Raw genomic sequence first — 13,991 nt, forward strand, 5'->3', positions numbered from 1 at the left:
CCTTTTTATAGGAGGACATTCGAACAAAGGGCCGAAGGAACCAATGGAATGGACCAAGGAGCTATGTGAAACAGTGGTTTTCAAACTTTATTGTGCATCCAAGTTATGTGAAGGACTTGTTAAAACACGGAAGCCTCCCCGCCCCAACCAAGTTTCTGATTCAGTAGATCCAGGCTGTTAGAAATGTTTGCATTTTTAGAGTTCCTGTTGTGGCTCAGTGGTAATGAACCCGACTAATATCCACAGGGATGCAGGTTCGATCCCTGGCCTTGTTCAGTGGGTTAAGGATCCGGCTGTAGTGTAGGTTGCATATGTGGCTTAGATCTGGAATGGCTGTGACTGTGGCTGTGGCTGGCAGCTGCAGCTCCAATTCAACCCCCAACCTGGACCTTCCATATGCCATGGGTGCAGCCCTAAAAAGAAAAAAAAAAAAGAAGAAGAAGAAAAAGAAAAAGAAATATTTGTATTTTTAACAAAGATGCTAATAAGGTGATGCTGATGCTACTGGTTCAGGAGCCACAGTTGGAGAACCACTAGGCTAGAGGAAGAAGGCTCTCGGTAGAGGGACCAGCAAGTGCAACAGCAAGTCTTGAAGCGTGATGTGTTTGTCATGTTTGAGAAACAGCAAGGAGGCCAATGTGGCAAAGAGAGGAATAAATGAGGGGGCAGAGGATCCAAGGAGGTCAGAGGAGGTGCTAGAAGCTGGACCACATGGCACTCTGTAGCCACTAAAAGCTTTTTGGTTGTGCTCTAAGTGAGAGAGGGAGCAGAAGACTTATATGATCCAATGTGGATTTTTAAAAGTTGGTTTGTTGGCCGCCATGTTGAAAATAGACTGTAGGGGGCAAGGTTGGAAGTAGGAAGATCAGTGTGGAGGCAGCTGCAATAGTGGGGCCAGGAGGTGATGGTGACTTGGATTCTGGATGTACACTGAAGGTAGAGCCAGCAGGGTTTTGTGATAGATTGGATGGGGGAAGTGAGAGAGAGAGAAAATGAGGAGGATGCTGAAGGCTTTGAGCAAGTAGATGGATGGAACTGTTGCTGCTGAGATGGGGAATGCTCCAGGAAGAGCAAGTTTGCAGCACGTAATTAAGAATTCATTATTGGACATGTTAGATTGAGACATCTACTAGAAATCCATGTGGAGTTGTCAAGGGGACATTTGGATCTCTGAGTCTAGAGGTCAAGGGCAAGATCATGGCTAGAGTTACAACTTTGGAAGTCATCAGCAGAGCGAGAATTTAAGGCTTGAGGCTGGGTGAAATCAGCGAGGGAGTGAGTTCTGGTAGAGAAGAGTTAGACTAGATCATCTCTTGATGTTGGGGGGGCCAGACCCCTTCCCTAAGTGGTCACAACCTAACCGGTGGACAGCAAGAGAATTTCACAGGGCTCCCATGGCCAATTCAACTCCACCTACTTATTAATGCCAACTATGTATAAGACAAAATACTTGGCACCATTGAGGGTACAGAAACGAGAAGTTCAATCCAACACACATCTATTAGCCGCTACTTTATTCTGGGCACTGCAGGGGATGTAAAGATAAGTAATTGAATTAAATCCACAAATGTTTATTAGCACCCATTATATACAAGGCCTCCAGTGTACTTGGCTCTGTCGGGATTGCAAAGATGAGTCACCCAACTAAGTGAACATTTATTAGCACCTACTTTATATATATATATATATATAGCCCCAAGTGGAGAGAAACAAAAAATTAAAGTTGCTTTAATTCAGTAAATACCTAAGAGTTCTTACTATGTATGTGGCCCTCTGTTAGATAGGTGGGGATGCAAAGATAAGCAGGATACTGCCCCTGATCTCAAAGTGGTAGCAGATCAGTTTCATCTCTGGTGCCAACTCTCGTCAACTGGTAGTGCTTATAGGGCTGTGTTGAGAAGGAGTCTGAGGTCTCATTCAGGCTCAGCAGAAAAGAATGCCACAATCGATTAGTGATGTCTGCTGGAAGCCAAGGAGGGATAATGTGGTGGCACGTATGCCATAGGACTGGCATTGCTGGATGATGGGATCAGGGCTCAACAGACTGGAAATGGACAGGGACCCTGCCACAGCTGCTTTCCCGTGTATTCCAGTCCCTCTGTGAGCAGCATCTTTAATAGGCGGAAAGAGCCTCTTTTGTAGTGCAGTCTGCACTTCTTGGGACATTCACTAAATAATAGCTATCAGCCAACACTGCTTTCACAAAGCTATTTCCCTTTATTCTCACAATCCTGGGAATAAGCAGGGCAGGTATTACTGTCCTCATTTTACCAATGAAGAGATAAATGCAGAGAGAGATAAAGTAACTTGCCTAAGTTTCCACAGTAAGAGCCAGAGCCAGAACCAGACCCAGAACCTGGAACCAGACCCCAAGCTACTTGCCTTGGTGTGTGTGGGAACCAGTCCCGACCACCTCTTTAGGGCACATAGAACTTTGCTGTTTGCAAAGCACTTTCACATCCCTAATCTCATTTTATCCTCCCAGACAATTTCTCTCTCTCTCCCTCTCTCAGGTTAAGTGTTAACACCCCCATTTTACAGCTGAGGAAACTGAAACTCAAGAGGGGAGGGGAAAGAAAGTCAGACGGCACACTCTCTGATTCCTAAGCCCAGTGCTTGGGAGGACGGTGGCAGAGAGGAAAAGAGGGAGGCAGGAGGAAGTGGTTCCCCAAGGGTCTCGTTTGGGGGGGGCAGCAGCAGGCTGGGAGCCTCTGATTGTCCCGTCTGCAGCTGGAGAGAGTGTGGCTCAACAGCCCTCGGGCCCAAGCCAGGAATCAATCGCTGGCCTCTGCAGAGACAACTTCTAAAGATGTTTTTAATTAAAGTCCAGGAAGATCTATATGTGCAATATCTCCTTGCCTAGCAACGGCACTGGCTCTCACCACCCAGGATCGGGGTAAGTGGGACAGGAGGTTTCTAGTGGAGAGAAGTAGCAGAGGGGAGCAGAGGCCCGGCCCTCAGGAGTCAGCCCCGTGTCTTTCTTTGTCTTTTCCATCAACAAATCACTCAACAAACGTGAACACCCTCTCTATGCCAGGCCCTGTGGCCACATGGCCGAGGGTACAAAGGAACTAATCCACCATCCTGCCCTCAAGCATCTAGCACAGAGCGGGTGCTCTGTAGATGTTGGGTGACTGAGTGGAGCTGAATGATAAGCCAGAAATGTTCGCTTTCTGCAACAGGCAGAGAAGGACGCTACTGCCGTCGCTTAGAATGTTGCTGTCCTGAATAAACCAGGTGACTGGCTATTTAACAGAGGGCCCTGTTTAAACCTGGAGAAGACAGAAGAGCCTATGGGACCCGGTTTGGAATAGGAGAGTCTTCTCTCCCAGGAGAGCAGATGAGATCCACACACGCTCAAGTGTTACCTGCCTGGGAGAGTCCATGGCTGGGGTCCATGAGGAGTGAAGGAGCAAGGAGAGGCTGTTTGGGGGTTCCCTGGGGACTCTATAAAGAAGTGTGTTTGACATGGGGGGCCCTGACCCCCATCAGGCCAATTCCCCTTCCTTCTCTCTATTCTCCCTCCTGCTCACTCTCACTTTCCTCTTGCTTCATATGTATCTCTGTCTGCCTGTCTCTATGGAACCCTCCTTTCTGACTTTATCTCTGTACATCTACCTCTTTCCATCCCACCGTCTCTCTCCCACTCTCTGTCTGTATGTGTCTCTGCTTCTCTGACCCTCATCTCTCTGTCTCTGTCCTCATTTCTCCCTATGTGTCTGGGTACCTCCGTTTGTCTCACTTTCTCTTTGTCCATCTCTCTAGATCTCTGTCCCTCTACCTGCCCCCACCCCCAATCCCCTGACTCCTTTCTTGCTGGTCTCTCTGTGCCTCCTTTGTCACTTGTCCCTGGGCCTGCCTCCTCCCCTTCTATTCTCTGACCCCTTCTTCCTGTGCAACTACTTCTCTGCATCTCCTGTGTATCATTCATCTACATTAGGCTGCCCTGGCAGGGTGGCAGGAAGTGGGGTTGGGGCCAGCCCAGTGAGCTGGCGGCCTCGTAAGTGATGATCAAAGAGGGAGTTGGGCGGGGAGGGCGAGGTGAGGAGGTGGTTGGAGAAGGGGCTTGTTTCCTGTGTAATCGGAACGTTCCCAGGGACTCGACAAGTGGTTTTTAATTTTTAATAGAAAGCATTCCACGCAGTTCTGGCAGCAGCGGGGGGTGGGACTCATTTTTCATAAATGAGAAGCTAAATGTGAGCCGAGGGTTTCCCCAGGCCCAGCAGGGCAGCAAAGGGAGGCAGGAAAGAGGCAGGATGATAATAATTACAAACATCTTCATAATAATGACACTTGGTCATGTCAGTTGAGGATTCTGTTCTCTTCCAAAGTGCTTCGTCTCTTTCATCTCATGAAGGGGTCTCCCTCACCCCAAAGACAGGAAGGATAGAGTGTTATTTCCATTTTACAGAGGGGAAGTGAGGCCCAGCCAAGGACAGTGTTGGAATGAGAATTTGTCTTCAATCCCTGGGCCCCACTCCACATGGCGCCACCTCCGCCCTGAGAAGTTTGGGGTCTGGAGCCCAAGGTTGGCCCTCAGTTGGCTCTGATTAGACCCCTAGCCTGGGAACCTCCACATGCCACAGGTGCAGCCCTAGAAAAGGAAAAAAGACAAAAAAAAAAGGAAAAATACCTTTGGCTATGCTCCACCCCAAGAGAGCTCTGTTGAATTGGTCTGGGACGGGGCTCAGCATCAGTTTTATATTAAAGCTCCTAAGAGATTCTAATGTGCAACCAGGTTGAGAGCCACTGGTTTCTGTGCTCTCCAAGGACCAGCCTTTCCATATCCAACATCCCACGTGGAGCCCTGAGCTCTTTACCCAAGAATCCTTTGGACAACCCTTCCTATGCCAGTCTGGAATTAGGCCCTTAACCCCACAAAGCAGAAGGGCTGGGTTGGTAGCACCATGGACAGCGCACAGCTCATTCTAGCCAATCCCAGCTCTCCTGGAAGTCTGAGTTTGAACCAGCTACCAGAGAGGGAGAATCCTTGTTCTTCCCCTGCTCTTTCCTCCCTTTCCTCTCTTTGGCTCTTCTGTCACTTATCTCTCTATTTCTACTCCTATTGACCCCCTCTCCTACTACCTTAGAAGGCAAGGTACATGTACGTTTTGACTTCAGATCGACATGGGTTTGAATCCTGCGTCTCCTCTTTCCTTGCCAGGTGAATTTAGCTGGGAACTGTCCTTGGTACTGAACAAGGAAACCTATTTGTGTTCTCACAACCATCCCAAGAGTCTGGTAGTAATATTACCCCCATTTAACAGGTGACGAAATTGAGACAAAAAGGGTGCAATACTAACCTTCACTCAACCTCTATGTCCTCATCTGCAAAGTGGAGCTTTTGATAGCGCTTACTTCAAGGATTTATTGTATAAATTCCATGAGATACTATACATAAAGAGCTTATTATAGTATGTAGCACAAAATGTTATTTAATAAACCTAATCTATCATTATCACTGAATAAGGATATATAATAATGGGTTTCATTATTATTCAGTATTCATTTACATTTCACCCTTCACTGGGCATAGCAGTTTCCTCATCTGTAAAATGAAGATAATGTAGGATTGTCCTGGAGTCAGTTCATATCAGATCACGAGAGCCAAATATTGATTTTCTAGAGTTTCATGAGCTACTTGATACCACATTGGTAGCTTGAAATTGGCCATGGTGAGAGTGTTTACACCGTGGAAATCAGCAAACACTATAAAGCAGGGTATCTCTCCCCATCCATCCATCCCCCAGAGCCAGTGGTTAAACATTTGCTAGCGTGTTATGCATCTACATCATAAAATTGGCATGGGGACTGAAGGAGAGAATGGCCGTGACGGTGCATTGTAAAATGCAACCTGCTGAACCTAGACAGAGGACACAGGTGGTCCTATAGCAGCCACAAGCCTGGAGCCCTTTTGTCTGCTGATTCTGGGGAGCTGCTGACTTGTGAAGATGGGGGGGTGCACAGTGTGAGGCTCCGAACCAGTGGTGAATCACTGACCCTTCACCATCCCTACGTGTCAGCATTAACTGTAATGGCTGCAATAAAGAATCCCAGATTGGGGAAGTGATTCCATCATCCCCGCGGGAGTCCCTGGGATGCAGCCAGGGAAGGAGAGAGAGCTCAGCCACGTCCCTGGGGAGTCACTCAGCTCGGCATTGTGCCTTGCCTGGGGGATGGGGTGGGGACATGCAGAGGAGAGCGGCAGGGAGACCCTCTCTCATAACTGTTACAGCAGCCACTGTTTATCGAGCACCCACCACGAGCCTGATGCTTTATGTATCTTCTCTCATTTCGGTATGTCTGTGAGGGAGGCACGATTGTGCCATTGTATACAGGCATGCCGTGCCTCCTGAGAGGACAGCAACAACCTGCATTTTATTGAGTTCTTAGCACGGGGTGGGCACTGTCCTCGGTGCTGAATATGGAAATGTATTTGAATTCTGAAACGGAGCCCAGGAGGTGGGTGGTACTCTCACCCTCATTTCACAAATGAGGAAATGGGGGCCAAAATGGGGTTTACGACATGCCCAAGGTCAAGCTGCTAATAAGTGGCAGAGTCATCACTGATAGTGATTCAGTACCCCAGACCACCATCCAGAGTCACTGTGCCCAGGCTGACTCTGGCTCCCTGAGGTCTTTGGCCTTGGAGAGTCCTGGGTTCAGATCCCCCCACTTTCTTGTTCTGTGCCCTCAGTCAAGTCTCTTCCCCTTTTGGACCTCTGTCCTCACCTGTAATTTAGAGGGGCGCACTCTGCCTCTCAGAGATGCTAAGAGAATTAGAGATGATGGATTTAAGTGGCTAGTGAAGCCAGGCATGTAGTGAGTGCTCAATAGGGTGTATTTCTTTCTCCCCTCTCTGAATAATAGGAGACACCTGGCATCATGCCCTTGCCCTGAATAGGAGACCCCTGGGTACCAGTCATCAAGAAGGAGGGGCCTTGCCCAAACCTCTTCCCCAGCTTCTCCAGGCAACTCTGACATGGTTGATGTGGAGCTGGAGCCGCCAAAGAGAGAGAGGCGCATTGCAGGGCCGGTTTAGGAGGCTGGGAGGGGGAACATGGAGAGGGAAATGAGAAATGCAAAAGAGTGAAAAATAAATACATGTGTCTGTCTGGAATGATCGAGGGCCCCAGGCTGGAGGCGGGAGAGGCGGGCGGCGGGCTGGGCTTAGCAGAATTGCTGCAGTAGCACTTCCAGAGCCTCGCTCATTAGCCAGGCAGTGAACTGGCCTCACCCCCCAGCATGCCACCCTGCTGGCCCAGACAGCCCAACCCAACCCACTGGGAGGGCCCTCCCCAGAACCTCAGGAGGCCTGGGTCCCACCCCCTCACCAGTAGGGCACCCAGAAGAGGGCATTTCCTTGAAGTGAGGTTTGAATCGCATCCCACTTGGGTCCTATCCTGAGCCCCCCAAGAATCCCACTTTGGTCTTCCATGCCACCCCTTCCTATCTGGAAAGGTGCGGGTGGCCCACACAGCTCTGCTCATCCCTCCATCCACCCCCTCCCCCACCCCTCTCATCACCCCCGTCCTGTCCAGCCTCATATCCCAAGCCCTGCTTTCGTCAAATTGAACATGATGTCAAATTAGAGCCATCTCTGGGACAGGCCAAGAGAAGCTCCCAGTTTAATGAGGCAGCGTCGAAAATCAATAACTTAATTGCCGCTGTTTGATGGACTTTTATCCAATTTATACTCTCCCCAGCAGCCTACGTGCAGAGCATGAGGAGAAGTGTATGTGTCGGGGGCGGGGACTGTCTGAGCACCCGGGGGCGGCGGGGGGTGGGGGTTGGCGAGGAGGGCACCAGGGCCCACAGCCAACCACTTCCTAAAGGGAAAGCTGATGCTGATGTTCCTCTGCCTGGGGACCAAGAGACACTGGCCCCTGAGCTCTAGTGAACTTGGTTGTCCTTCTGGAGATGCCCCCACACCCGCCACCTCCATGGTGGAGGTGGGAGGATGCCAAGTGGGGAGGTAGGAGGCAGAATTCCCTTGAGGACTCAGGAGGGGCTGGGATGGGTAGAAAGACCCCTGCTTTGGGATTAAAGTGCCTGTTTTCCAGCCTTAAGCTCTAACTCTGTAATGACCTTAACTGCTGAAAATATCCATTTCCACCACCCACTGAGAGACTGTTCTGAGCTGGTTCTGCACTGGGAGTTTAAAATGAGTTCCCTCAAGAACCAAGGACCGGGACTGTCCCCATTTTGCCCATAAGGAAACTGAGATTCAGAGTCTTGCCAGAGTCCTGCAGCGGGGAACCACTGAAGGGAGATTGGAATCCACATCTGACTCTATGGTCATGCTTGCGCCCCTGGGAAAGCCCCAGATCTGGAAGCGGGTTGGTCTTAATGTTAGATTGGGGACTGTTGATGGGATTGGCTCCAATGACCTCTTGCCTAGGTCTCCCCTCCTGGCTTCTCTGGGGGTGGGGAGAGGTGAGGAGGACAAGCACAGCAGCCCCAGCTGACCCCTGTCTCGCTTGGTCCCCCGGGCCCAGGCACGTCGGTGATGCAGGTGATGGCCTCAGATGCGGATGACCCCACGTACGGCAGCAGCGCTCGGCTGGTGTACAGCGTGCTGGATGGCGAGCACCACTTCACTGTGGACCCCAAGACCGGTGAGGGGCGGGGTCGAGCCAAAGGGGCGGAACTAGAGGAGGGGCGCCAGGGGCGGGGCCGGCGGGGGCGGGCGGAAGTCTGCTTTGAGCCTCGCAACCTGCTGCGTGGAGGTCAGAACAGAGGACACAGAAGCATCTTGCCCGCTCCGGGAGATCCCAGGGTCGTGGAGAGGGAGGGGCGGCCAGGCGGGAAGAGAGAAGAACTGAGGAACAAAATAAAATGGAGTGGGGGGCGCCCACAAAATGGTCGTGAAAACAAAAATGCAGGAGACCATCCCCATGGGCTCCCTGAAAGGACTTTGGAGATCTGAACACAGAAGGCCCCCTTGCCCTTGGAGCTAAACTGAGGCAGGCGCGTCCATTGCCCATAAGGGGTCGGTCATGGCCGTAAGTGTCGCTGGGGGCCGGGTGTGGAGGGGCGGCGGTCGGCTGGTGAAGGGCAGCCCGTCAGCAGTTGTGAAACCTCTATTCACGTGGCAGCTGTGAAGGATCCGATGGGAAGACAGGCTGAGACCGTTAGGGAAGGATGGCTTCCTGGCTTTCTTGCCCTCCTACCAGCACCACCAAGCAGTGGTCCAGCACCCACAGCCACCGCCCCCCGCTTCACTCGCTCTGAAGCTAGAACCTGAGTACATCTCTGAGGGGCTTTGCCAGAGCAGCAGGGAGGTCAGGAGGAGGATGCTGAGCTCCCAGCGGTGAAGGGGTTCGCTTAAGGTGCCACAGCTGGGTGCAGCTGCCAGTGCCAAAGGCAGTGCTCTCACGGGCGCTGGGACAGGAAAAGGCAGGAGATGAAACATCAGGCACCACAGAATGTTTATTAAATGTCATCAGGGGGCTCCCAATCCAGTTGGGGGGGGCACAGGCATCTGCGTGGCCAATTAGGGTGCAAGTCTCTTGGAAGTGGTAGCCGGCGATCTCCTAAGGATAAGAAAGTGTTGGCCAGACAGATTCGGAGAAGGGCATTCCAGGCAGAGGGCATGGTGCAGGCAAAACTGGGAGGAAGAGAACAGCCTGAGGCATGAGGGGAATGGTAAGCAACTTAGGACTGGGGAAGAGGCTTGCTGAGAGGTGACGTGGAGAGGCTGGTGGGGACCTGACTGTGCGGTGTGTGAGGCAGGCTGAAGCACTTGGATTTTATTCCGAGGGCAGTGGGGCGGGAGGCTATTTGATGGATTTGGGTTTGGGGGTTTTGTTTGTGTTTGTTTTATTTAGAGGAAGGGGTTGAGGATTCCAGTCTGCAGTTGCATTCTCTTACACATAATATCTGCATTAATTTTTTTTCTCCTTGTGAAACTAATACATTTTAGGAAACAAACATTAATGTTTTTAAAAAAGAAAGGAAGAGCGCCCCCCACCCCATCCCCAGTAACTGCAACTCCAAAGGTGGCCACTTGGGGTATATAGCCTATGAGACTTTGAACTCATTCAGTTGAAAAATATTGTTTCTTAGAGTTCCCCTCGTGATATAATGGAAACAAATCCGACGTGGGGGGGGGGGTAGTTCCCGTCGTGGCGCAGTGGTTAACGAATCCCACTAGGAACCATGAGGTTCTGGGTTCGATCCCTGGCCTTGCTCTGTGGGTTAAGGATCCTGCGTTGCCGTGAGCTGTGGTGTAGGTCGCTGACGAGGCTCGGATCTTGCATTGCTGTGGCTCTGGCCTCAGCCAGCAGCTGTAGTTCCCATTCACCCCCTAGCCTGGGAACCTCCATATACCATGGGTGCAGCCCTAAAAACCAAAAAGAAAAAAAAGGAAAAATACTGTTTCTTTAAAAAAACAGATCATACATTTCAAGGTTCAAAATCCAAAAAGTCTGGAGTTCCTGTCATGGCTCAGCAGGTTAAGAACCCGACGAGATCCGCAAGGATGTGGGTTCGATCCTTGGCCTTGTTTAGGAGTTAAAGGATCCAGTGTTGCCCTGAGCTGTGGTATAGGTTGCAGAAGCGGCTTGGATCTGACATTGCTGTGGCTGTGGTGTAGGCTGGCAGTTGCAGCTCCAGTTGGACCCCTTACCTGGGAACTTCCATATGCCATGAATGTGGCCGTAAAAAGACCAAAAAAAAAAAAAAAAAAAAAACCCACAAAATTCAAAAAGTCCACATGGGTGGAACTTTTAGTGGAAATTCTTCACCGTCTTCAGTCCCCCAGCCACCCAGCCTGTATCCCCAATGTAATTTTCCTGTGTGGTTTTCCAGAGCGATTCTATGCATGTACAAGAAAATAGGTACATGTATTTGTTTTGGGGTTTTTTTTTATACAAATGGTAGTTATAAACACACACTATACACACTGCTTGCCTTTTTCACCTAACAATACATTTTGCAGATTATTCCATATCAGTACAGAAAGAGCTTCCTCATTCTTTTATTTAACAGCTGTTGTGGATACACTAAAATGTATTTCACCAGTCCCCTATTGATGGACACTTACTCTGTTTCCAATCTTTTGCAACAACGAACAGTGCTACAGTGAATAACCTCATACATACATCATTTTGTGCTCATGTGAGTGTATCCGCAGGATAATTTTCAGGAAGTGGAAAAGCTGGGTCAAAGAGCACGTGCGTTTGGCATCTGGGCAGATAATGCCAAAATATACCAGATCACACTTTCGAGAGCCGCATGCAAGAGAGCCTGTTTCCTCTCCCCCTCCCCAACACTGTGGGCTCACTGATGACTTTTAAGCAGGGAAGTGACACGCTCAGGTTTTTATTTTAACAAGATCCCTTGGGCTGCTGCTGTATAGCATGGCTCGGAGGCAGGAACTGAATTCAGGGAGAACCAGGAGCATGGGGTGCCCAGCAGAGAGCCCCAAAGGACAAAAACCAAAGCCTGCTCCCTACCTCGGCTCCCACCCAGACTCCTTAAATTGCTTTCTCTAGTTAGGGAGCCAGAGAAAATGCGGGATCGGTAGGGAGGGGTAGATGCGAGTTAGTTGAGATGCTGAGGAGGGCGAATGAGGGATGACAGTGAGATCCTACAAAGAGCAAACCTCGGGAGCCTGGACAAACGTGTAGGACTAGGTTGAAGAAAGCATTCGAGGATTCCTGACTTTGGGTCCTGGGATGGGAAGGGGTACAACCTAGAGAAGCAGAAGGAGGAGTGTGGATTAAGAGAACTATCTAAGGGGGTTCCCACTGTGGCACAGGGGGTTAAGAATCCAACTGCAGTGGCCTGGGTCGTTGCAGAGGTGTGGGTTTCGATCTGGGGCACAGCACAGTGGGTTAAAGTATTCACGTGCCGTCGCTCTGGTATAGGTTGCAGCTGCGGCTTAGTCTCAGTCCCTGGCCCGGATTCAGCCTCTGGTCCAGGACCTTCCGTGTGCTGCAGGTGTGGCCATAAAAAAAAAAGAAGAAGAAGAAGAAAAAGAAAAAGAAAAAAGGAAAGAAAACTGTCGAGGGGGAGAGGAGCTTCTGAATGTGCTCCAGCATCTGGTGCAGAGCTAATTAATTCAGTTTTAACCATGTTGGCTTTAAGTGAGAGGAGGAGAGGAAAGAAACATCTAGAACGAGTTGTCTGAAATGTGGGTCGAGAGCTTCAGAAATGGTTGGGGTTCTTGAAGCTTTGATTTCCCCACGTGCACAAGAGAGGTAATTATACTCGTCTCACATGACGGCTGTGAGGATCCGACGGGAGGGTTCATTTATTCATTCAGCTACTCTTTACTGAGGGCCTGTGTGTTCCCAGCTCTGCTCTGGGCTCTAGGAATGCCGAAGCAGGCAAATCCAAGACCCTGTCTTTGTGGAGCTTTTATTTGAGCAGGAAATACAGAAAATAAGCACGTAAACGTACAACATAATGTAGAGTAGCAGTGAATGCTAGGAAGACACAGAAACAGGATCAGAGAATAGTCTTGGATGAAGAAATCAGGACAGGTCTTTCTGAGGAGGGGGCATTGGGGCTGAGTCCTGAATGGAGAGAGGCTGTGAGCCACTTGGTACCTAGGAGAGAACATGCAGGCCGGTGGGGCGGCGGGGGGGTGGGGGGGGGACCATGAGTGTGTGAGGTGCTCAGCACAAAGCTTGGTACCTAAATGTAAGCCAAGCTGGGGGAGGAGGAGGAGGAGTTTGGCGATGCCGATGATGCTGGTGAAGCCTTCATCCATTCAACCCGAGGCGGTAAGGCCCTTAGTGTTGATCAGCTTTAAGGTGGGGAGGAAAAGACAGAAGAGAAATAAGGGAAAAGCCAGGACTGAGTCTGGGAGGGGGCAGGGTGGGCAGATGAAGCGTCAGACTCTAAGAGAGTGAGGAGGTTGGCCGGATTCTGAGCACATCGCCCACTGCAGAGAGGAGGGTGGCAAGTGGGAGGCCGTGGAGCCTGGGAGGGCAGGAATCGTTCCCTAGAAGCCAGAAAGTGGGCACCAAGCAAGGCAAATGAAGAAACACAGATGGGGTCCCTGTTCTAGGGTCCTTCAGCTTTCTCAGTCTGAAAAGCTATGTGTAGACATTGCCCGGGAAGGACCCAATTTGTTCCTCCCCTTGCCTTCAGGCCCGCGGTAGGGGCCGCCCTGGTGCCATTTCCAGCCACAGCTCCATTTCCCCAGCCAGGAATATTCCACTGATGCGGGGCTATATTTAGCAGCCGCTGCGAGGTACAGTCTGTTCTCGCTGTGCAGATAGCAGGGAGCAGAGCCGGAACGGGGCCTGAGAGGAAGGTGTGAGGGAAGGGGGAGGCAGGGCGCCCCAAGGAGGCTCGTGCCAGAGGAGGAATTAACTTGTGTGTTTTAAAGGCCAGACCTGCCAGCAAGCCTCCCCTCCGCCCCCCAGGGAAAACAGGGATGGCATTTGCTGGCTAATGAGGCGTCACTTGGGCTCCAGGACCCCTGCTGCAGCATTTGGAGGGGACAACGGGGGTGGGGAGGACAACAGCTGGAACTGGGGGTGACAGGTGGGGACCAGGCTGCAAGGAGGGTTCTCAGGACCAAACCCACCCCCACCCCATCCCGCCCACCACCACCCCAGCAAGCATAGAAAGCCTCTCTCAGAGACTTCAAGAGAGCTGCTGAAGGAGTTCCCGTTGTGGCTTAGTGGTAACGAACCTGACTAGTATCCACGAGGACATGGGTTCGATCCCTGGCCTCGCACAGTGGGTTAAGAATCCGGTGCTGCTGTGAGCTGTGGTATAGGTCACAGATGTGGCTCAGATCCCGCATTGCTGTGGCTGTGGTGTAGCCTGGCAGCTGTAACTCTGATTTGACCCCTAGCCTGGGAACTTCCATATGCTGTGGGTGCAACCCTAAAAAATCCAAAAAAAAAAAAGGTAGTTGCTGAACATTCTCAACCGAGCCAGAGATGATAGCTGGTGAACCTTCTCAACCAAGCCAGAGATGGAGATGTTTGGTTCCCTGGGAGGAAATGAAACTGATCTTTGTAAGG

The 13,991-nt window shown here is 50.8% G+C and overlaps 1 protein-coding gene across 1 annotated transcript in view; it reads left to right on the forward strand.

The window, feature by feature from the left end:
• The window catches only part of CDH22 (cadherin 22), a 75,611-nt gene that overhangs the window by 15,213 nt on the left and 46,407 nt on the right, over positions 1–13,991 (forward strand). The window contains exon 3 of the mRNA XM_047770294.1: positions 8,499–8,618. Coding sequence (XP_047626250.1) covers positions 8,499–8,618 — 120 coding nt within the window. The remainder of the gene's footprint in view (positions 1–8,498; positions 8,619–13,991) is intronic.

This window comes from Phacochoerus africanus, chromosome 3 (genome assembly GCF_016906955.1).
Source record: "Phacochoerus africanus isolate WHEZ1 chromosome 3, ROS_Pafr_v1, whole genome shotgun sequence".
Taxonomy (NCBI): Eukaryota; Metazoa; Chordata; class Mammalia; order Artiodactyla; family Suidae; genus Phacochoerus; species Phacochoerus africanus.